This window comes from Salvelinus alpinus, chromosome 21, assembly GCF_045679555.1.
Source record: "Salvelinus alpinus chromosome 21, SLU_Salpinus.1, whole genome shotgun sequence".
NCBI classification, from domain to species: Eukaryota; Metazoa; Chordata; class Actinopteri; order Salmoniformes; family Salmonidae; genus Salvelinus; species Salvelinus alpinus.
The window spans coordinates 33,580,866-33,605,026 of NC_092106.1; the positions used below are offsets into that span (position 1 = coordinate 33,580,866).

At 45.2% G+C, this 24,161-nt stretch overlaps 1 protein-coding gene and 1 pseudogene across 1 annotated transcript; both read left to right on the forward strand.

Moving 5' to 3' along the window:
* LOC139548280 (cytoplasmic dynein 2 heavy chain 1-like) lies at positions 1-3,147 on the forward strand. The gene is made up of 3 exons (XM_071357858.1): positions 1-277; positions 1,965-2,070; positions 2,984-3,147. The coding sequence occupies exons 1-2, from the start codon at positions 87-89 to the stop codon at positions 1,999-2,001; spliced, it is 228 nt and encodes a 75-aa protein (XP_071213959.1). The 5' UTR covers positions 1-86; the 3' UTR covers positions 2,002-2,070; positions 2,984-3,147.
* Positions 2,835-24,161, forward strand: part of LOC139548484 (cytoplasmic dynein 2 heavy chain 1-like) — a 25,768-nt pseudogene continuing 4,441 nt past the window's right edge.

Consider the following 24,161-nt stretch of genomic DNA (forward strand, 5'->3'; position numbering starts at 1 on the left):
CTCTTTCTCTTTCTCTCTCTGTCTCTCTCTCTCTGTCTCACTCTCTCTGTCTCTGTCTCTCTCTATCACCTCCCTCTCTATTACCAATGTTGAACCCGGCTGGTAAGAGTTATGGAGGGAGACAGCAGCTGCCTGACAACGTGAAGCAGCTGTTCAGGCCCGTGGTCATGTCCCGAACAGACATCGAGCTCATCACTGAGGTCATCCTCTACTCAGATGGCTTCAAAGACGAAGAGATACTGGGACGCAAGCTGGTCACCATTTTCAACCTCGCCAGGTGTGTGTATGTCTTTGTGTTATTTTTTTCTTATTTTAAAAGGATAGTGCAACATTTTGACAGCCAAGTCCCTTTGCGACTTACCTAGTGTCAGATGAACTCATGGATAACATTTGTATGTCTCTGTGTGCAGTAAATGTTCTTCAAACTGCACGGAGAGACAAATGGTATGCATGAGTTCATCTGACTAGAAAAGAGGCTTGATTACGAAAATCTCCCACTCTGCCTTTAATGTCTCTGTATCTGTTTGTAGGGAGATGTGTTGTGCCACCTTTTTTTACCATACAGCCTTATTCGAAAATTGATTGAACTGTTTTTTCCCCCTCATCAATCTACACACAATACCCCTTAATTACAAAGCAAAACAGGTTTTTGACATTTTTGCAAATTTATAAATAAAAACAAACTGAAATATCACATTTACATAAGTATTCAGACCCTTTACACAGTAATTCGTTTTTTGCACCTTTGGCAGCCATTACAGCCTCAAGTTTTCTTGGGTATGACGCTACAAGCTTGTCACACCTGTATTTGGGGAGTTTCTTCCATTATTCTCTGCAGATTCTCTCAAGTTCTGTCAAATTGGATGGGGAGCGTCACTGCACAGCTATATTCAGATCTCTGATGATCTCTGATGTTCAAGTCTGGGCTCCGACTGGGCCACTCAAGGACATTCAGAGACTTGTCCCGGACCAACTCCTGCATTGTCTTGGCTGTGTGCTTAGGGTTGTTGTCCTGTTGGAAGGTGAACCTTCGCCCAAGTCTGAGGTCCTGAGCGCTCTGGAACAGGTTTTCATCAAGGATCTCTCAGTACCTTGCTCCATTCATCTTTCCCTCGATCCTGACTAGTCTCCCAGTCACTGCCGCTGAAAAACATCCCCACAGCATGATGCTGCCAACACCATGCTTCACCGTAGGGATGATGCTAGGTTTCCTCCAGACGTGACAGCCATGTTTCCTCCAGTCTGGCCACTCTACCATAAAGGCCTGATTGGTGGAGTGCTGCAGAGATGATTGTCCTTCTGGAAGGTTCTCCCATCTCCACAGAGGAGCTCTGTCAGAGTGACCATTGGCTTCTTGGTCACCTCCCTGACCAAGGCCCTTCTCCCCCGATTGCTCAGTTTGGCCTGGAGGCCAGCTCTATGAAGAATCTTGGTGTTTCCAACCTTCTTCCATTTAAGAATGATGGTGGCCACTGTGTTCTTGGGGACCTTCAATGATGCAGAAATGTTTTAGTACCATTCTCCAGATCTGTGCCATGACACAATCCTGTCTCTGAGCTCTACGGACAATTCCCTCTGACCTCATGGCTTGGTTTTTGCTCTGACATGCACTGTCACATGTGAGACCTTATGCAGACAGGTCTTTACAAATCATATCCAATCAATTGAATTGACCACAGGTGGACCAATCAAGTTGTAAAAACATCTCAATTTCGAGTCTCATAGCAAATGGTCTGAATACCTACGTAAATAAGATTTTTTTTATTTTTTATTATAAATTAGCAAAAAAAATTAAAAACCTGTTTTCACTTTGTCATAATGGGGTATTGTGTATTTGTTTTAAATTAATCCTTTTTAGAATAAGGCTGTAACAAAATGTAGAAAAAGTCAAGGGTTCTGAATACTTTCCGAATGCACTGTATGTATCTATGTCTTAGCGTGTAACATGTACGGACTGTGTGTAGGGAGCTGTTGACTGCCCAGCAGCACTATGGCTGGTGACAGAGGGAGTCCGGCTGGGGAGGAGAAGTCTGCTGTAGCAGCAGAGGAGGAGTGAGGCCAAGAACAAAAGTAAGACACCCTAAACTGACACTTACTCCCCACTCTCAAAACACATCCCTATTAGCCAAATTACCCCTCTAAACTTTCATCTGTGGGCTCTCTCGCCTCTCTCTGTCCTTTTGTCATTTTCCTCAAACAGTGGTCTTAGTTGAGTTGTTTTCTTCCCCTCTTTCCTCTTTGCCTCTTCCTCTCTCCCCCCCTCTCTCTGACCTCTCCTTGCCTCCCCCTTGACGCCTGGTTGTCCATATCTCTCTGATCCCCGGTTGATCTCTCTGTTTCCTTCTCCACCGCTCTCTCTCTCTCTCGCTCTTTCTCTCTCTCTCTCTCTCTCTCTCTCTCTCTCTCTCTCTCTCTCTCTCTCTCTCTCTCTCTCTCTCTCTCTCTCTCTCTCTCTCTCTCTCTCTCTCTCTCTCTCTCTCTCTCTCTCTCTCTCGTTCCCTCGTTTATTCTATTTGTCAGACAGCACGTTTGTCCCTGGGGCTTGCTCTGTTTGCTCCATCTATTGTCAGGCCAAATGTTCCAGTGAAAAACCAGCTCTGCTTCTGTGCCTCTAGTGCAGCTTTAGAGAGGAGAACAACAGTATTGATGAACTCTAAATCATGACACGGGTATTGATGAACTGTAAATCATGACACGGGTATTGATGAACTCTAAATCATGACACGGGTATTGATGAACTCTAAATCATGACACGGGTATTGATGAACTCTAAATCATGACACGGGTATTGATGAACTCTAAATCATGACACGGGTATTGATGAACTCTAAATCATGACACGGGTCGTAATCAGCACATGTATAAAGCTGCTGATGTAGCTAGTAGAGACACAGTGTAGCAGAATAACAAAGAAACAAGTTAACTTTTATACAAATGAACTCCTCTCTCCCCTATACCCCCTCTCTATCTATGTGCCCTCCAGTCAAGGAGGGGGGTCTGGTGGTGAAGGCATTGAGGTTGAACACCATGTCCAAGCTGACAGGTGCAGACAGCAGCAGGTTTGATGCCCTTGTCCAAGACGTGTTCCCTGAGGTGGGCTTCACTGACGTGGAGGACAATACTCTCAGCAACGCTCTGCAGGCCGTCTACGAGGAGGCACGCCTCAAATTCATATCCAGTCAGGTGGGGGACAATAGTCGTGTGTGTGTTTGTGACCGTGTGTTTGTGGGACACTCCCCATAGATGAGGAAAACTCTGGTCTGGAGTTTACTAGCTATTTAGTCGAGAGTATAGACAAAATGATGGAGGGAGGGAGGGAGGGAGGAATGGGAGTGGTGGTTGTAGGTCCCAGGAGAGCAGGTAAATCCACAGTTATGTTCTAGTCATGTTCTAGTCATGTTCCAACCCCCGTCTTCTCTCTGTAGTGATGAGGACACAGATGTGAGTGCGTTGGTCAAGTCGTGGCTGAAGGGTCAGCCTGATGAGTGTCGCAGTAACCTGGAGAACTGTATGAGAGACCACAGAGGCCTGGACTCGGTCCTTAAACATACTGATACTGCTCTCTACTGGTCGTAATCAATAGCATTAACTGGATTTATGTAACCAAGTGTCGTTTTACCGCAAATATACTCTAGCCAATTGGAGTTTTACTGCAAATATACTCTAGCCAATTGGAGTTTTACCGCAAATATACTCTAGCCAAATAAATTTTTAACGCAAATATACTGTAGCCAATCAGAGTTTTACCCCAAACATACTCTAGCCAAATGGAGTTTTTCAGCAAATATACTCTAGCCAATCAGAGTTTACCCCAAACATACTCTAGCCAAATCGAGTTTTACGTCTCTCTTCTCTCTCTCTCCCTTGCTCTCTCTCTCTCTCTCTCTCTGTCAGAATGACTTTGTGGTGCGGTCGGAACAGTGTCAGTTTGTGGTAAATCTCATAAGAGGGCTGGGCGGGAACCTCGGATCACGACAGGACTTCACCAAGGAGGTGAGACGAGGCGGTCAATCAATCCATTTATGTATCCATTCATCTGTTCATCCGTCCATCCCTCCATTTAAATATACATCCATTTATTCATTCATTCATCCATCCAGTCATCCATCCATTTATATATCCATCCATCCATATGTTTATCCATTCATTTATCCATTTATTAATTTATTCCTTCATTCATTCATCCATCCATTTATTTATATATCCATCCATCCATTTATCCATCCATCCGTTCATCCATCCATTTATATATCCATCCATCCATCCGTTCATCCATCCATTTATATATCATCCATCCATGTATCCATCCATCCATCCTTTCATCCATCCATCCATTTAAATATCCATTTATCCATTCATTCATTCATCCATCCATCCGTTCATCAAATCAAATGTATTTATATAGCCCTTCTTACATTAGCTGATATCTCAAAGTGCTGTACAGAAACATCCATCCAAGCATCCATCCATCCATTTATATATCCATTTATATATCCATTTATCCATTAATTTATTAATAATTTATAATTCGTTCATCCATCCGTCCATCCATCCATCCATCCATCCATTTATCCATCCATTCATTCATTCATCCATCCATCCATTAATCAACTAATCACCAGGCTAACAACTGCCTAGCGTAGTTGTAGCTCAATCTTGGGTGCAATGATCACGTTCCCACACTGACTGACTGTGTGGAGGCTCATTGATTTAACGTTACATTAGCCTACATGCTATAATAGTAAAGTTATAAATTATAAATTATATAGCTGTCGGCTATATTAGCCACGACATACCGTTCTTTGTGCAGCTTCAAATGGTCAAACAAAGTTGGAAATTGTTGCGCCTCCGTCTGTAATTTTCTTCCTGCATGTATCGCAAGTTTTTTGTTGATACAGCGTCGTCTTTATATCAAAAGATAATAATTTGGGTATCATCTTTCCAAGGGCTCCATCTGAATTCACCTGCCGACGTTCCTCTGCACTGCCACGCACACCTTTTTCTCAGCTGGCACAATTTGATTGGCTGCTGTCTGATTCAAACTGTAATCCGTTAAATGAAGAGTTGATGCGCTGCACACTTTTAAAAATATTTGGTCTTTGGGAGGTGTCAGGTTGAGTCAAAAGGCTCAAGTCCAAGTCAAGTCACGAGTAATTGGTGTTAAAGTCAAAGTCGAGTTGAAAGTCATCATATTTGTGACTCGAGTCTGACTCGAGTACAAGTCATCCCAGTCATCCGAGTCCAAGTCCACACCTCTGCTAATCACCATCGTGTGTGTGTGTGTGTGTGTGTGTGTGTGTGTGTGTGTGTGTGTGTGTGTGTGTGTGTGTGTGTGTGTGTGTGTGTGTGTGTGTGTGTGTGTGTGTGTGTGTGTGTGTGTGTATCGCAGGTGCTAGGCTGGGCTAGAGAGAGTCCTCCTGACCTGAGGAAGCCCCTGGACTCCTTCTATGACCCTGATTCTGTGTACACTCTGGAACGTCCTGACGGTTCAGCTTAGAAGAGTTTACACACTCCCCATTACCCAGAACCCCGACATGCAGAGAGGACTGCATTGCTTCTCCCACTGGCTCTCCTCCCAACACAGACAACCCTGCAAGGGGTAAACACACACACACACACACACACACACACACACACACACACACACACACACACACACACACACACACACACACACACACACACACACACACACACACACACACACACACACACACACACACACACACACACACACACACACACAGAGGATGTTTAATACACTTGAATCAGTGTGTTAAATGCACACAATCCTCTGACTATTCAGGTAGAACTGTACGACAAACACAATCCTCTGACTATTCAGGTAGAACTGTACGACAAACACAATCCTCTGACTATTCAGGTAGAACTGTACGACAAACACACTCCTCTGACTATTCAGGGAGAACTCTACGACAAACCCAATCCTCTGACTATTCAGGGAGAACTCTACGACAAACCCAATCCTCTGACTATTCAGGGAGAACTCTACGACAAACACACTCCTCTGACTATTCAGGGAGAACTCTACGACAAACCCAATCCTCTGACTATTCAGGGAGAACTCTACGACAAACCCAATCTTCTGACTATTCAGGGAGAACTGTATGACAAACCCAATCCTCTGACTATTCAGGGAGAACTGTACGACAAACACACTTATGTCTCCAGGAATGTTTTATTTAAGGCGTGACCTTTCTTAGAATAGCATAGCGTGCTGAGGGGCAGGCGGGGGTCAGAGACTTGTTGAATGTACAGTCATTACTGTCATCCACGGGCACCCAGAAAAGGGAGGGCATATCTTATTGGCTTTTAGACTTCACTTGAGCACCCCCCATGAAAAACAAACACACACACACACACAACCCTAATCTTGCGGAAAGGTCAGGGCGCCATGGAAACGCTTGTGTCATCCCTGTCTGATGAAAAAACATCTAATTAATATCCACTGCTGCCTTCAGACACACACACACACACACACACACACACACACACACACACACACACACACACACACACACACACACACACACACACACACACACACACACACACACACACACACACACACACACACACACACACACAAACAAACACACTTCCCAATTATCCTATCTCAGTTTGCACCATCACAAAATGTCCCCCCTTGCCCTGAGCTCTGTCTCACAAACTCAGTTAAACAGACCCCTGCGGCATCAACACTTTTCAATACAGAGTAAATTCTCCTCCCTCCTCTCCTATCTTCTCTCCTCTCTCTTCTCCCCTCTCTCCTCTCTCCTCTACCTCTGTCATCCCTACTTCATCCTCTGATATCAAACCTCCGTCATGACTCATATCCTCCTTCAATAATTTCTGCCTACTGTGTGTGTGTTCTCCTCCAGTATGCTGCAGCTCTATGTGTTCTCCTCCAGTATGCTGCAGCTCTATGTGTTCTCCTCCAGTATGCTGCAGCTCTATGTGTTCTCCTCCAGTATGCTGCAGCTCTATGTGTTTTCCTCCAGTATGCTGCAGCTCTATGTGTTCTCCTCCAGTATGCTGCAGCTCTATGTGTTCTCCTCCAGTATGCTGCAGCTCTATGTGTTCTCCTCCAGTATGCTGCAGCTCTATGTGTTCTCCTCCAGTATGCTGCAGCTCTATGTGTTCTCCTCCAGTATGCTGCAGCTCTATGTGTTGTCCTCCAGTATGCTGCAGCTCTATGTGTTCTCCTCCAGTATGCTGCAGCTCTATGTGTTCTCCTCCAGTATGCTGCAGCTCTATGTGTTCTCCTCCAGTATGCTGCAGCTCTATGTGTTCTCCTCCAGTATGCTGCAGCTCTATGTGTTCTCCTCCAGTATGCTGCAGCTCTATGTGTTCTCTCGGCTGCGTTCCACCCAGGTAGCGGTGGTCCACTGTAGCGCCCAGACCTCGTCTAATCACGTCCTCCAGAAGCTCAGTCAGACCTGCCTGCTGCTCAGTTCCAACACGGGACAGGCCTACAGACCCAAACACTGTGAGAACCTGGTCCTCTGCCTCAAAGACATCAACCTGCCCAAGCCTGACAAGTGTGGCACCAGCAACCTCATAGCCTTCTTACAGCAGGTACACTACAATACAGTGCAATACTCTAGAATACAATATAATACAGCATCATGCAGTACAATACAATATATTACTCTAGAATACAATGCAATACAGTACAATACTCTAGAATACAATGCAATACAGTACAATACACTAGAATACAATACAATAGTACAATACATTACAATACAGTACAATACAGTAATGTACAATACTGTACAATACTGTACAACAAAACATAACACAACCTCACTCAATGCAATGCAACATAACACAATAATGAAAATACTAATTTTCTTGATCGACGTGTAAGACAGAAACGAGTCAAGCTCTCATAACGTGACAGAGTTCTCCTCTCTCCACCTTGTGTGTTCTAGGTGTTTGTGACGTACCATGGGTTCTATGATGAGAACCTGGAGGGTGGGTCTGGAGAACATCCAGGTGGTGGCCTGCATGTCAGCAGGAGGCGCTGCGGGACGACCCACATCCACCTCCCGCTTCACCTCCAAAGTATGCATCTGCACCATAGAGTGAGTACGGATATATATATATATATATATATATACAGTATATCACAAAAGTGAGTACACCCCTCACATTTTTGTAAATATTTGAGTATATCTTTTCATGTGACAACACTGAAGAAATGACACTTTGCTACAATGTAAAGTAGTGAGTGTACAGCTTGTATAACAGTGTAAATTTGCTGTCCCCTCAAAATAACTCAACACACAGCCATTAATGTCTAAACCGCTGGCAACAAAAGTGAGTACACCCCTAAGTGAAAATGTCCAAATTGGGCCCAATTAGCCATTTTCCCTCCCCGGTGTCATGTGACTCGTTAGTGTTACAAGGTCTCAGGTGTGAATGGGGAGAAGGTATGTTAAATTTGGTGTCATCGATCTCACACTCCCTCATACTGACTGGTCACTGGAAGTTCAACATGGCACCTCATGGCAAAGAACTCTCTGAGGATCTGAAAAAAAGAATTGTTGCTCTACATAAAGATGGCCTGGGCTATAAGAAGATTGCCAAGACCCTGAAACTGAGCTGCAGCACGGTGGCCAAGACCATACAGCGGTTTAACTGGACAGGTTCCACTCAGAACAGGCCTCGCCATGGTCGACCAAAGAAGTTGAGTGCACGTGCTCAGCGTCATATCCAGAGGTTGTCTTTGGGAAATAGACGTATGAGTGCTGCCAGCATTGCTGCAGAGGTTGAAGGGGTCAGCCTGTCAGTGCTCAGACCATACGCCGTACACTGCATCAAATTGGTCTGCATGGCTGTCGTCCCAGAAGGAAGCCTCTTCTAAAGATGATGCACAAGAAAGCCCACAAACAGTTTGCTGAAGACAAGCAGACTAAGGACATGGATTACTGGAACCATGTCCTGTGGTCTGATGAGACCAAGAAACTTATTTGGTTCAGATGGTGTCAAGCGTGTGTGGCGGCAACCAGGTGAGGAGTACAAAAACAAGTGTGTCTTGCCTACAGTCAAGTATGGTGGTGGGAGTGTCGTGGTCTGGGGCTGTATGAGTGCTGCCGGCACTGGGGAGCTACAGTTCATTGAGGGAACCATGAATGCCAACATGTACTGTGACATACTGAAGCAGAGCATAATCCCCTCCCTTCAGAGACTGGGCTGCAGGGCAGTATTTCAACATGATAACGACCCCAAACACACCTCCAAGACGACCACTGCCTTGCTAAAGAATCTGAGGGTAAAGGTGATGGACTGGCCAAGCATGTCTCCAGACCTAAACCCTATTGAGCATCTGTGGGGCATCCTCAAACGGAAGGTGGAGGAGTGCAAGGTCTCTAACATCCACCAGTTCCGTGATGTCGTCATGGAGGAGTGGAAGAGGACTCCAGTGGCAACCTGTGAAGCTCTGGTGAACTCCATGCCCAAGAGGGTTAAGGAAGTGCTGGAAAATGATGGTGGCCACACAAAATATTGACACTTTGGGCCCAATTTGGGCATTTTCACTTAGGGGTGTACTCACTTTTATTGCCAGCTGTTTAGACATTAACGGCTGTGTTGAGTTATTTTGTGTACACTCACTACTTTACATTGTAGCAAAGTGTCATTTCTTCAGTGTTGTCACATGAAAAGATATACTCAAATATTTACAAAAATGTGAGTGGTGTACTCACTATATATATATATACACACACGCACACACACGCTTAAGCTCTAAACTTAAAATTGCTTTTCTCCTCATGGGTATGTGGAAAATATCCCCACGGGGGAGAATTTGGGGGATTTTTGGGCCCCACAAGGATAGCAGAACCAATCCACACACATTCTCAGCCACTTTCTCCTCTAGTTATCCAGACAGGGAGCAGCTCCAGACCATCTACTCAGCGTACCTGTAGCCTGTTCTCCAGAAGAGCCTTGGGAGCCAAGCAGCCTGGGGCAACACTAGGAACACACCAGCTAGCAGGGTCTCTGGTACAGGTCTATGAACAGGTGTGTGTGTGCTGTCTCAGATGAGTTCATGTGTTATCAGAGTAAAGCTTCAGCTTTAAGCTGCTCTAGTCTTTCCACGCAGCAGCTTTAGATTAGACTGCTGTTATCACAGCACTTACTTACTGCCTTATATCTAATCCTCACTCTTAGGGAGGCAAATCTAAACCACACACACACACACACATACACACAATACAGCCACTTATTACGTGTTTGTGTGCGTGCCTAACGCTCTGTTCCTCTGGTCTCAGGTGAGAAGGCTAAGTTCACGGTGGATGACCACAGCCACTACCTGTTTGCTCTGTGTGTCCGAACCCAGTGGGTGCTCAGCCTGCTGCGATACGACATGACCGCAGGTGAGACCACAGGGTTAAATCAACTCTCTCACAGTCTACTGGAACCTCTAGTCAGACCACAGGGTTAAATCAACTCTCTCACAGTCCACTGGAACCTCTAGTCAGACCACAGGGTTAAATCAACTCTCTCACAGTCCACTGGAACCTCTAGTCAGACCACAGGGTTAAATCAACTCTCTCACAGTCCACTGGAACCTCTAGTCAGACCACAGGGTTAAATCAACTCTCTCACAGTCCACTGGAACCTCTAGTCAGACCACAGGGTTAAATCAACTCTCTCACAGTCCACTGGAACCTCTAGTCAGACCACAGGGTTAAATCAACTCTCTCACAGTCCACTGGAACCTCTAGTCAGACCACAGGGTTAAATCAACTCTCTCACAGTCCACTGGAACCTCTAGTCAGACCACAGGGTTAAATCAACTCTCTCACAGTCCACTGGAACCTCTAGTCAGACCACAGGGTTAAATCAACTCTCTCACAGTCCACTGGAACCTCTAGTCAGACCACAGGGTTAAATCAACTCTCTCACAGTCCACTGGAACCTCTAGTCAGACCACAGGGTTAAATCAACTCTCTCACAGTCCACTGGAACCTCTAGTCAGACTACAGGGTTAAATCAACTCTCTCACAGTCCACTGGAACCTCTAATCAGACCACAGGGTTAAATTAACTCTCTCCCAGTCCACTGGAACCTCTAATCAGACCACAGGGTTAAATCAACTCTCTCACAGTCCACTGGAACCTCTAATCAGACCACAGGGTTAAATCAACTCTCTCCCAGTCCACTGGAACCTCTAATCAGACCACAGGGTTAAATCAACTCTCTCCCAGTCTCTCACACAATATTATTACCCCATCACTGAAAGATAAGACTCTCAGGAACACGTGTGTACGTTCTGTTTCCCACTACTATGACAACAAGCCGTTAGAGCCGAGTGAACAAGACCAGGCTCTAAATCAGCCTTGGGGGAAAAACATCATCAAGCATGATGTTCATTTTCTACACAGAAGATCATACAATATTATTTACTGATGATCTTCTGAACTTCCCGACACCTTTCTGATTCACTACAGTCACTTCAAACCATCCTGTCTTCATATTTAATTACTGTCCAAAATACTGCCAAACTGATTTGTAATAGACTGTCATAGTCCCAATTAAAAAAAGTTAACATTGGCTGTTGATTACATAACCTTTTTTACATCGTGAGGTCAAAAAATGTATGTAAAAATGGGGTTGTGGGACAAAACAGTTTTGGAACCCTTGCACTAGAACATATTTCTTGGGACCCATTTTGACAGTGCTAGGACATGGAGAAAATGTCTACAGTACTTAATACTGCTATTTGCATGGCTTTTGTCTGTTGCTGCCGACTTCTCATTGAAAACTTCTCATTATCTGGTAACTGTCTTAACGTTATACTGTACTGGCCTTTCTGTTGGATATTTCAGAATATCTTCTGAAAGTCAGTAGTTCTCCCCCTGCCTCCTGCATTCACCATCACTTACTTCCTCTCCCCTGTTCTGCTCCCTGTCACCCGTCTGTCTCTCTCTCTCGCTTTCATCATCCACTTCTCACTGTCCTCCTTCATCTCTCCCTCTGTCACTCTCTCCCTCCCTCCTGCAATGTGTTTGCCCTGTGATAGGGAGTCCAATCAGTATTTTAATTAAAAGCGTTTGCTGACAAACTTATATATTTTTTATGACTCATCATTTTTTACTCTCTCTCCCTCCTGCTGCTTACCTTTTCTATACGGTATGTCACAACTCACTCTCTCATCACTTCAACTCTCTTCTCTGGTGTGTGGTATAATGTGGTAGTGTACACTGAGCTGTCTTGATGATGCGTGCCTTTTTGCAGTATGGTATGATGTAGTAGTGTACACTGAGGGTACTAAACATTAGGAACACCTGCTCTTTCCATGACATAGACTGACCAGTTGAATCCAGGTGAAAGCTATGATCCCTTACTGAGGTCACTTGTTAATTCCACTTCAATCAGTATATATGAAAGGAAGGAGACAATTGACACAATCAAATCACATTTATTTCTAAAGCCCTTCTTACATCAGCTGATATCTCAAAGTGCTGTACAGAATCCCAGCCTAAAACCCCAAACAGCAATGCAGGTGTAGAAGCACGGTGGCTAGGAAAAACTCCCTAGAAAGGCCAGAACCTAGGAAGAAATCTAGAGGAACCAGGCTATGAGGGGTGGCCAGTCCTCTTCTGGCTGTGCCGGGTGGAGATTATAACAGACATGGCCAAGATGTTCAAATGTTCATAGATGACCAGCAGGGTCAAATAATAATCAGTGTCGAGGGTGCAACAGGTCAGCACCTCAGGAGTAAACGTCAGTTGGCTTTCATAGCCGATCATTCAGAGTATCTCTACCGCTCCTGCTGTCTCTAGAGAGTTGAAAACAGCAGGTCTGGGACAGGTAGCACGTCCGGTGAACAGGTCAGGGTTCCATAGCCGCAGGCAGAACAGTTGAAACTGGAGCAGCAGCACGGCTAGGTGGACTGGGGACAGCAAGGAGTCATCAGGCCAGGTAGTCCTGATGCATGGTCCTAGGGCTCAGGTCCTCCGAGAGAAAGGAAGAGAAAGAGAGAGAGAGAGATTTAGAGAGAGCATACTTAAATTCACACAGGACACCGGATAAGACAGGAGAAATACTCCAGATATAACAGACTGATCCTAGCCCCCGACACAAACTACTGCAGCATAAATACTGGAGGTTGAGACAGGAGGGGTCGGGAGACACTGTGGCTCCATCCGACGATACCCCCGGACAGGGCCAGACAGGCAGGATATAACCACACCCACTTTGCTAAAGCACAGCCCCCACACCACTAGAGGGATATCTTCAACCACCAACTTACCATCCTGAAACAAAGCCGAGTATAGATACACATGAATTGTGTGTCTGTGCCATTCAGAGGGTGAATGGGAAAGACAAAGATTTAAGTGCGTTTGAACGGGGTATGGTAGTAGGTGCCAGGCGCACCAGTTTCCCATGTGTACCTACAATTGTCCACCACCCAAAGGACATCCAGCCAACTTGACACAATTGTGGAAAGCATTGAAGTCAACATGGGTCAGCATCCCTGTGGAACGCTTTCGACACCTTGTAGGATCCATGCCCAGATGAATGATGAATTGAGGCTGTTCTGAGGGGAGAAGGGGGCGGGGGGGGCCACTCAATATTAGGTAATACACACACATCTCAGTGCTCCTCTCCCTCTGCAGAGGGTATGTGTATACTGTTTGACAGCGGGTTCTCTGCAGTTGGTTTTTCTGTGAAATGTGTTCTGTGTGTAATGGGTTCTGTGTGTTCTGTGTGTATGTGTTCTGTGTGTAATGGGTTCTGTGTGTAATGTGTTCGTTGTGTAATGGGTTCTGTGTGAAATGTGTTCTGTGTGAAATGTGTTCTGTGTGTAATGTGTTCGTTGTGAAATGTGTTCGTTGTGTAATGGGTTCTGTGTGAAATGTGTTCTGTGTGTAATGGGTTCTGTGTGTAATGTGTTTGTTGTGAAATGTGTTCTGTGTGAAATGTGTTCTGTGTGTAATGTGTTCTGTGTGTAATGGGTTCTGTGTGTACTGGCCTGGGCACTGTACTGAGATCAGTGTAATATGTGTGTTGTTGGTGAGGTTCCAGGCCTGTACTCCCCAGAGGAGCTGGAGCCCCTCTCCTCTCTCAGAGATCCTGTATCCCAGGACGGATTCACTGGACCCCACTTCAACTACTTTACCTACCGTGAGAGACGCATCTATCTAGCTACTCATCTACATCTACATGATGTTACATTTCAGTCATTTAGCAGACGCTCTTATCCATAGCGACTTACAGGAGCAATTAGGGTTAAGTGCCTTGCTCCAGGGCATATCGACAGATCTACACCTCCTCCATTCTCTCATCTCCCCTCTCTCTCTCCCCTCTCTCCCCTCCCCTCTCTCCATCTCTCCCTCCCCTCTCTCCATCCCTCTCCTCCCCCCTGTTTATTATGATGCTGTGCTTGTTCTGTAGATGCTGCAGGATCAGATCAATAAATGTCTCTTCCCTCTGAGTTCTTCTGACTAACCCACTGCCCTTTCAGCTGGGGGGTAAACGGACAAGGACAGCAGTACACAGCCATTACCACACTTTCTATATCATTGTTTCTTTCTCTTTGTTTCACTCCCTCTCCATCTCTGTCTCTCTGTCTGTCTGTCTGTGTCAATTAAATTAAATTCTAAGGCCTTTATTGGCATGGGAAACATGTTTACATTGCTCTCTTTCTTTCTCTCTCTTGCTTTCTGTCTCTCCCTTGCAATCTATCTTTCTCTCTCTCGCTCTCTGTGTGTCTCTCTCTCTCCCTTACAATCTCTATCTCTCTCTGCCTTTCAATTTCTTTCTCTCTCTTCCTGTGTCTCTCCCTTTCAATCTCTCTCTTGGACAGATGGTCTGAGAGCATCATGAAGAAGGTGAGAGGAGAGGATGAGGGGGATGAGAGCATAGAGCTATACAGCTATACATAATATTGTGATTTGCTCTGTTCTCCTCCTTCATAACCCATGTTGATACTGCCCTGTCAGATCCTTGAGAAGCTGCTGGCTAAGGAGGGGGGGGGGGGGGGAGGAGAGAAAGACCACAAGGCTCAGGTAGAAGAAACCATCCCAGTCACCAGAGTTATAGTCAGTCACAGTCAGACTATATAGGACTAGCTTTAAACTAGCTAGTCCCGCCTTGTCCCTCCTGAATATGTTCTGTCTCGTTTGTGTTGACCCTCCCAGCGTCAGATCAGGGTGATCTGTGTCGCTCCTTCCTGATGATCCATGAGTCTTGTAGAGAGTATGGATTCACACCCAGCCAGTTCGTGGCCTTCCTCCACGTCTACACCTCCATTTACAGCAGCAAACAGAGCCAGCTCACTCTGAAACACCTACAGTAACACACACACACCATGTACTGTACACACACGTAGCATTCACCTAGCGCTCACACACAAACTCCCTCCAGCAGTGTGTATGCACATGTTTGTGTTAACTGTTTTGGTTGAAAAAGTCTGAGAATTAACATATTGTCATGTCATGAGACCTAATTGTAACATCTGATGTGATTGGCTGTGTCCCCCCAGGCGGGCATGTTTTTTTATTTTTTATTTTTTTTATTTCACCTTTATTTAACCAGGTAGGCCAGTTGAGAACAAGTTCTCATTTGCAACTGCGACCTGGCCAAGATAAAGCATAGCAGTGTGAACAGACAACAACACAGAGTTACACATGGAGTAAACAATAAACAAGTCAATAACATGGTAGAAAAAAAGAGAATCTATATACAATGTGTGCAAAAGGCATGAGGAGGTAGGCAATAAATCGAATAATTACAATTTAGCAGATTAACACTGGAGTGATAAATCATCAGATGATCATGTGCAAGTAGAGATACTGGTGTGCAAAAGAGCAGAAAAGTAAATAAATAAAAGCAGTATGGGGGGTGAGGTAGGTAAATTGGGTGGGCTATATACCGATGGACTATGTACAGCTGCAGCGATCGGTTAGCTGCTCGGATAGCAGATGTTTAAAGTTGTTGAGGAAGATAAAAGTCTCCAACTTCAGAGATTTTTGCAATTCGTTCCAGTCGCAGGCAGCAGAGAACTGGAAGGAAAGGCGTCCAAATGAGGTTTTGGCTTTAGGGATGATCAGTGAGATACACCTGCTGGAGCGCGTGCTACGGGTGGGTGTAGCCATCGTGACCAGTGAACTGAGAAGGCGGCACTTTACCTAGCATAGCCTTGTAGATGACCTGGAGCCAGTGGGTCTGACGACAAACGTGTAGCGAGGGCCAGCCTACTAGGGCATACAGGTCGCAGTGGTGGGTTGTATAAGGTGCTTTAGTAGCAAAACGGATGGCACTGTGATAAACTACATCCAGTTTGCTGAGTAGAGTATTGGAAGCTATTTTGTAGATGACATCGCCGAAGTCGAGGATCGGTAGGATAGTCAGTTTTACTAGGGTAAGTTTGGCGGCGTGAGTGAAGGAGGCTTTGTTGCGAAATAGAAAGCCGACTCTAGATTTGATTTTGGATTGGAGATGTTTGATATGGAGAGTTTGCAGTCTAGCCAGACACCTAGGTACTTATAGATGTCCACATATTCTAGGTCGGAACCGTCCAGGGTGGTGATGCTAGTCGGGCGTGCGTGTGCAGGCAGCGAACGGTTGAAAAGCATGCATTTGGTTTTACTAGCGTTTAAGAGCAGTTGGAGGCCATGGAAGGAGTGTTGTATGGCATTGAAGCTCGTTTGGAGGTTAGATAGCACAGTGTCCAAAGAGGGGCCAGAAGTATACAGAATGGTGTCGTCTGCGTAGAGGTGGATCAGGGAATCGCCCGCAGCAAGAGCAACATCATTGATATATACAGAGAAAAGAGTCGGCCCGAGAATTGAACCCTGTGGTACCCCCATAGAGACTGCCAGGGGACCGGACAACATGACCTCCGATTTGACACACTGAACTCTGTCTGCAAAGTAGTTGGTGAACCAGGCAAGGCAGTCATTAGAAAAACCGAGGCTACTGAGTCTGCCGATAAGAATATGGTGATTGACAGAGTCGAAAGCCTTGGCCAGGTCGATGAAGACGGCTGCACAGTACTGTCTTTTATCGATGGCGGTTATGATATCGTTTAGTACCTTGAGCGTGGCTGAGGTGCACCCGTGACCGGCTCGGAAACCGGATTGCACAGCGGAGAAGGTACGGTGGGATTCGAGATGGTCAGTGATCTGTTTGTTGACTTGGCTTTCGAAGACCTTAGATAGGCAGGGCAGGATGGATATAGGTCTGTAACAGTTTGGGTCCAGGGTGTCTCCCCCTTTGAAGAGGGGGATGACCGTGGCAGCTTTCCAATCCTTGGGGATCTCAGATGATACGAAGGAGAGGTTGAACAGGCTGGTAATAGGGGGTGCGACAATGGCGGCGGACAGTTTCAGAAATAGGGGGTCCAGATTGTCATGCCCAGCTGATTTGTATGGGTCCAGGTTTTCCAGCTCTTTCAGAACATCTGCTATCTGGATTTGGGTAAAGGAGAAGCTGGGGAGGCTTGGGCGAGTAGCAGCGGGGGGGGGGGGGGGGGGGGCTGTTGGCCAAGGTTGGAGTCGCCAGGAGGAAGGCCTGGCCAGCCGTTGAGAAATGCTTGTTGAAGTTTTCGATTATCACGGATTTATCGGTGGTGACCGTGTTACCTAGCCTCAGGTCAGTGGGCAGCTGGGAGGAGGTGCTCTTGTTCTCCATGGACTTTACAGTATCCCAGGACTTTTTGGAGTTAGAGCTACAGGATGCAAATTTCTGCTTGAAAAAGCTGGCCTTTGCTTTCCTGACTGACTGCGTGTATTGGTTCCTGACTTCCCTGAACAGTTGCATATCGCGGGGGCTCTTCGATGCTATTGCAGTTCGCCACAGGATGTTTTTGTGCTGGTCGAGGGCAGTCAGGTCTGGAGTGAACCAAGGGCTATATCTGTTCTTAGTTCTGCATTTTTTGAACGGAGCATGCTTGTCTAATACGGTGAGGAAGTAGACTTTTAAAGAATGACCAGGCATCCTCAACTGACGGGATGAGGTCAATATCCTTCCAGGGTACCCGGGCCAGGTCGATTAGAAAGGCCTGCTCGCAGAAGTGTTTTAGGGAGCGTTTGACAGTGATGAGGGGTGGTCGTTTGACCGCGGACCCGTAGCGGATACAGGCAATGAGGCAGTGATCGCTGAGATCTTGATTGAAGACAGCAGAGGTGTATTTGGAGGGCAAGTTGGTCAGGATAATGTCTATTAGGGTGCCCATGTTTACGGATTTAGGGTTGTACCTGGTGGGTTCCTTGATGATTTGTGTGAGATTGAGGGCATCTAGCTTAGATTGTAGGACTGCCGGGGTGTTAAGCATATCCCAGTTTAGGTCACCTAACAGAACAAACTCTGAAGCTAGATGGGGAGCGATCAATTCACAGATGGTGTCCAGGGCACAGCTGGGAGCTGAGGGGGGTCGGTAGCAGGCGGCAACAGTGAGAGACTTATTTCTGGAGAGATTAATTTTTAAAATTAGAAGTTCGAACTGTTTGGGCATAGACCTGGAAAGTATGACAGAACTTTGCAGGCTATCTCTGCAGTAGATTGCAACTCCTCCCCCTTTGGCAGTTCTATCTTGACGGAAAGTGTTATAGTTGGGTATGGAAATCTCAGAATATTTGGTGGCCTTCCTAAGCCAGGATTCAGAAAGGATTCCTAAGCCAGGATTCATGTCTAAGCTGAACGAAGCGAACTGAAGGATTGAAAGTACAGTTCACTTGGTGTGTGTACGTGTGTGTGTAGGCTGGGGTGAGGTGAGCATTGGTGTATGCTTGTATGTTTGTGCACAGTTGTTTTCTCTGGCATGAGCTGTCTTTGTGTGTGTGTGGCATGACGGGTCCTTTAACATCTTTTTAAGCCTGCGGTGAACAGATCTGGTTGTCCGATTCACCAAGGCCTTTTCTGTGACAACTGCTGAGCAGATTCTAATGACATGTCCTTTCTCTCTCTCTCTCTTAAACTCTCTCATTCTCTCTCTCTCTCTCCCCCCCACCCCCCCTAAAATCAGTTGAAAGGGCTTTATTGACATTTTAAACTTGCCAAATAGATAATACATAGAAATGAAATAAACAATAAACAATAAAACATCTTGGTTGGTGAGCGGACCCCAGACCTCACAACCATAGATGACATTGGGTTCTATAACTGATTAAAGTGTTTTTAGCCAGATCCTAATTTGGATGTTGAAAGTTATGTTCCTTTTGATGGTGTGGATGCCCTTCTTGCCTCTCAGATCATTCACAGCTTTGTGGAAGTTACCTGTGGCGCTGATGTTTAGGCCAAGGTACATATCGTTTTTCGTGTGCTCTAGGACAACGATGTCTAAATGGAATTAGACTTTTTTGGAACACCATTATTTTTGTCTTACTGAGATTTACTGTTAGGGCCCAGTCTGACAGAATCTGTGAGAAGATCTAGGTGCTGCTGTAGGCTCTCCTTGGTACGTGTCTCTCCCTCCCTCACACACACACACTCGTCTCTGCCTCGGACAGCTATTAAATTCCCTCCCATAATTTACTCTGATTAGTCATAAGCCCACTCTGTGGTCAGTCAGCCTCAGATCCCAGAGATGTGAGTTTGTAATGTATGTTGTTTGTAATGTGCGTATGTTTCTGTGTTTGTCATTTTTGTGTGTATGTTTTTAATGTGTGTGTGTGTTGCCTGGGCTGGCTGGTGATGTGGCAGTGATAGACTGAGACAGGGGTCCCAACAGGGACTTCCATCTCCTTCAGGCTGACGTTCTGCACCAACTTTTCATCAAAACTTTGTCTGTGTTTACGCCCCTTCTCTCTCCCTGCTGTGCTCTACCGCATAGTGTGTCCCCTCATAGACAATATTTTCTCTGTTTCTTCCCCTTTCCCCTTCTCCCTGATGGGTAGATGAGGTTGGGGAAAACTCTGTTCATTAATTAAGATATCTCCCCATCTCTCTCTGTGGGGGGTTGAGTCTTCAGTCACAGAGATGAAGGGAGAGCGCTAGAGAGGGAGGGACATCATTTGAGCTGTCGGTGGATGAAGTGTGTGAGTTTGGGGAGTGATAATTAAGAGGCAGATGCATCCCTGTGGGCAGGAACAACTCTCCCACGTAGCTGCAGAAGGAAGATGGAGTTGGAGGGATGGGGAGGAAGGGAGGTGGAGGGATGGGAAGAGACAGGGAGGATGAGAGGAGAGAATGAAGCAGAAATGTTAGATTTTTTGACTCCGATTACTTTTCCTTACTAATCGGCCTCCCTCCCTCCCCAAGACACGTCCCCACATTCACATCCCTGCATTATCCCCAACACGTCCCCACATTCACATCCCTGCATTATCCCCAACACGTCCCCACATTCACATCCCTGCATTATCCCCAACACGTCCCCACATTCATATCCCTGCATTATCCCCAACACGTCCCCACATTCACATCCCTGCATTATCACCAACACACGTCCCCACATTCATATCCATACATTATCTGTTATTTTACTATGTGAATATTTGTCTCCCCTGGCTGTTTTAGAGGATACTGGATAAACAAACACAAACATAGGGCTTGTCCGTACGGCAACAGCAGAGCTGGCCTATATTTAACCTGGAAAAGGCAGAGCATGCTGTAGGGAACATCAAATCAGACACATTCACACACCTGACCTTTGTTTAACTGGTGTGTGTGTGTCTGTCTCCTGTGTGTGTGTGTGTCTCCTGTGTGTGTGTGTAGTCCCTGGTGGAAGAGGCTAAGCTGTAGGAAACATCAAGCCAGAGTCTCTATCAGAAATCCACTTCCTAAAGATGCCTCCTGACGTTATCAGAGACATCCTGGAGAGGGAGCTGTGACTCATACGCATCTTCGACACCTCCTGGGTCAGCATGAAGAGGTGAGAGAGGGGGAGGAATGGAACGAGGAGAGGGAGGGAGTAGAGGAGGCAGAGTGAGGAAGAGGAAGGGAGTGAACTAGACATTTAGAGAAATGTTTTGTGTGCGATATCAAGACAGATATAACTAAGGATTGATACAGAGAGAGAGAGAGAGAGAACAACATATATATCAACGAATTGGCGAGGGCACTAGAGCATTCTGCAGCACCTGGCCTCACCCTACTAGAATCTAAAGTCAAATGTCTACTGTTTGCTGATGATCTGGTGCTTCTGTCAAGTACCAAGGAGAGCCTACAGCAGCACCTAGATCTTCTGCACAGATTATGTCAGACCTGGCCCCTGACAGTAAATCTCAGTAAGATCAAAGTTCCAGTCGCCAGGACCACTAATACAAATTCCATTTAGACGCCGTTGCCCGAGAGCGCACAAAAAACTATACATACATTGGCCTAAATATCAGCGCCACAGGTAACTTCCACAAAGCTGTGAACGATCTGAGAGACAAGGCAAGAAGGGCATTCTACAGTGGCTTGCAAAAGTATTCACCCCCTTGGCATTTTTCCTATTTTGTTGCCTTTTTGGGGGGTTTGTATCATTTGATTTACACAACATGCCGACCACTTTGAAGATGCAAAATATGTTTTATTGTGAAACAAACAAGAAATAAGATAAAAAAACAGACTTGAGCGTGCATAAGTATTCACCCCCCCAAAGTCCATACCTTCTAGAGCCACCTTTTGAAGAAATTACAGCTGCAAGTCTCTTGGGGTATGTCTCAATAAGCTTGGCGGATCTAGCCACTGGGATTTTTGCCCATTCTTCAAGACAAAACCACTCCAGCTCCTTCAAGTTGGATGTGTTCCGCTGGTGTACAGCAATCTTTAAGTCATACCACAGATTCTCAATTGGATTGAGGTCTGGGCTTTGACTAGGCCATTCCAAGACATTTAAATGTTTCCTCTTAAGACACCTGCTGGAAGGTGAACCTCTGTCCCAGTCTCAAATCTCTGGAAGACTGAAACATGTTTCCCTCAAGAATTTCCCGGGTTGATGAGAGGTGTTGGGTTTTCGCCAAACATTGCGTTTTCCTTGATGGCCAAAAAGCTCAATTTTAGTCTCGTCTGACCAGATTACTTTCTTCCATATGTTTGGGGAGTCTCCCACATGCCTTTTGGCTAACACCAAACGTGTTTGCTTATTTTTTCTTTGAGCAATTACTTTTTTCTGGCCACTCTTCTGTAAAGCCCAGCTCTGTGGAGTGTACGGCTTAAAGTGGTCCTTTGGACAGATACTCCAATCTCCGCTGTGGAGCTTTGCAGCTCTTTCAGGGTTATCTTTGGTCACTTTGTTGCCTCTCTGATTAATGCCCTATTAGCCTGGACTGTGAGTTTTGGTGGGCGGCCCTCTCTTGACAAGTTTGTTGTGGTGCCATATTCTTTCCATTTCTTAACCTCTCTAGGGTATGTGGGACGGTAGCGTCCCACCTCGTCAACAGTCAGTGAAACTGCAGGGTGCCAAATTCAAAACAATAGAAATCCCATAATTTAAATTCCTCAAACATACAAGAATTTTACACCATTTTAAAGCTACACTTTTTGTAAATCCAGCCAAAGTGTCCGATTTCAAAAAGGTTTTACGACGAAAGCACACCAAACGATTATGTTAGGTATGAGCCAAGTCACAGAAAAAGACAGCCATTTTTCCAGCTAAAGAGAGCAGTAACAAAAAGCAGAAATAGAGATAAAATGTATCACTAACCTTTGATAATCTTCATCAGATGACACTCATAGGACTTCATGTTACACAATACATGTATTTTTTGTTCGGTAAAGTTCATATTTATATCCAAAAATCTGAGTTTAGGCAAGACGCTACTGTATCACTTGGCAAAAAGCCTGAGAAAATGCAGAGCGCCAAATTAAAATTAATTACTATGAAAATTACTATAAAATCAAACTTTCATTAAATCACACATGAAAGATACCAAATTAAAGCTACACTGGTTGTGAATCCAGCCAACATGTCAGAATTCAAATAGGCTTTTCAGCGAAAGCATACAATGCTATTATCTGAGCATAGCACCATAGTAAACAAAAGAGAGAGAACATTTCAACCCTGCAGGCGCGACACAACGCAGAAATAAAAATATAATTCATGCCTTACCTTTGACGAGCTTCTGTTGTTGGCACTCCAATATGTACCATAAACATCACAAATGGTCCTTTTGTTCGATTTAATTCCGTCGACATATATCCAAAATGTCCATTTATTTGGCGCGTTTGATCCAGAAAAACACCGGTTCCAACTTGCTCAAACGTGACGACAAAATATCTCAAAGGTTACCTGTAAACTTGTCAAAAATGTCAAACTACTTATGTAATACAACTTTAGGTATTTTTTTACGTTAATAATCGATAAAATTGAGGACGGGATGATATGTGTTTAATACAGGATTAAAACGATATGTAGCATGCCTTCTGTTTGATTGAAGCGCATGTCCAGGACACCTGGAGTGCCTCGACTTCAAGATGGCCGTATTTCTTCATTACACAAAGGAATAACCTCAACCTATTTCTCTAGACTGTTGACATCTAATGGAAGCCATAGGAACTGCAAGCAATTCGCTTAGAAATCTGGTTTCCCAATGAAAACTCATTGAAAAGACAGTGACCTCAAAAAAAAAGAAATCTGAATGGTTTGTCCTCTGGGTTTCGCCTGCTAAATAAGTTCTGTTATACTCACAGACATGATTCAAACAGTTTTAGAAACGTCAGAGTGTTCTATCCAAATCTAATAATAATATGCATATCTTATCTCCTGGGGATGAGTAACTGCCGGTTGAATTTGGGTATGCTTTTCATCCAAACGTGAAAATGCTGCCCCCTACCCTAGAGAAGTTAATAATGGATTTAATGGTGCTCCATGGGATGTTCAAAGTTTCAGGTATTTTTTTATAACCCAACCCTGATCTGTATTTCTCCACAACTTTGTCCCTGACCTGTTTGGAGAGCTCCTTGGACTTCATAGTACCGCTTGCTTGGCGGTGCCCCTTGCTTAGTGGTGTTGCAGACTCTGGGGCCTTTCAGAACAGGTGTATATATATACACTGAGATGATGTGACAGATAATGTGACACTTAGATTGCACACAGGTGGAAATTATTTAACTAATTATGTGACTTCTGAAGGTAATTGGTTACACCAGATCTTAATTAGGGGCTTCATAGCAAAGGGGGTGAATACATATACACTCACCACTTTTCCATTTAAAGGTTTTAGAATTTAATGTTTTTTTTTTTTGTTTTTTTT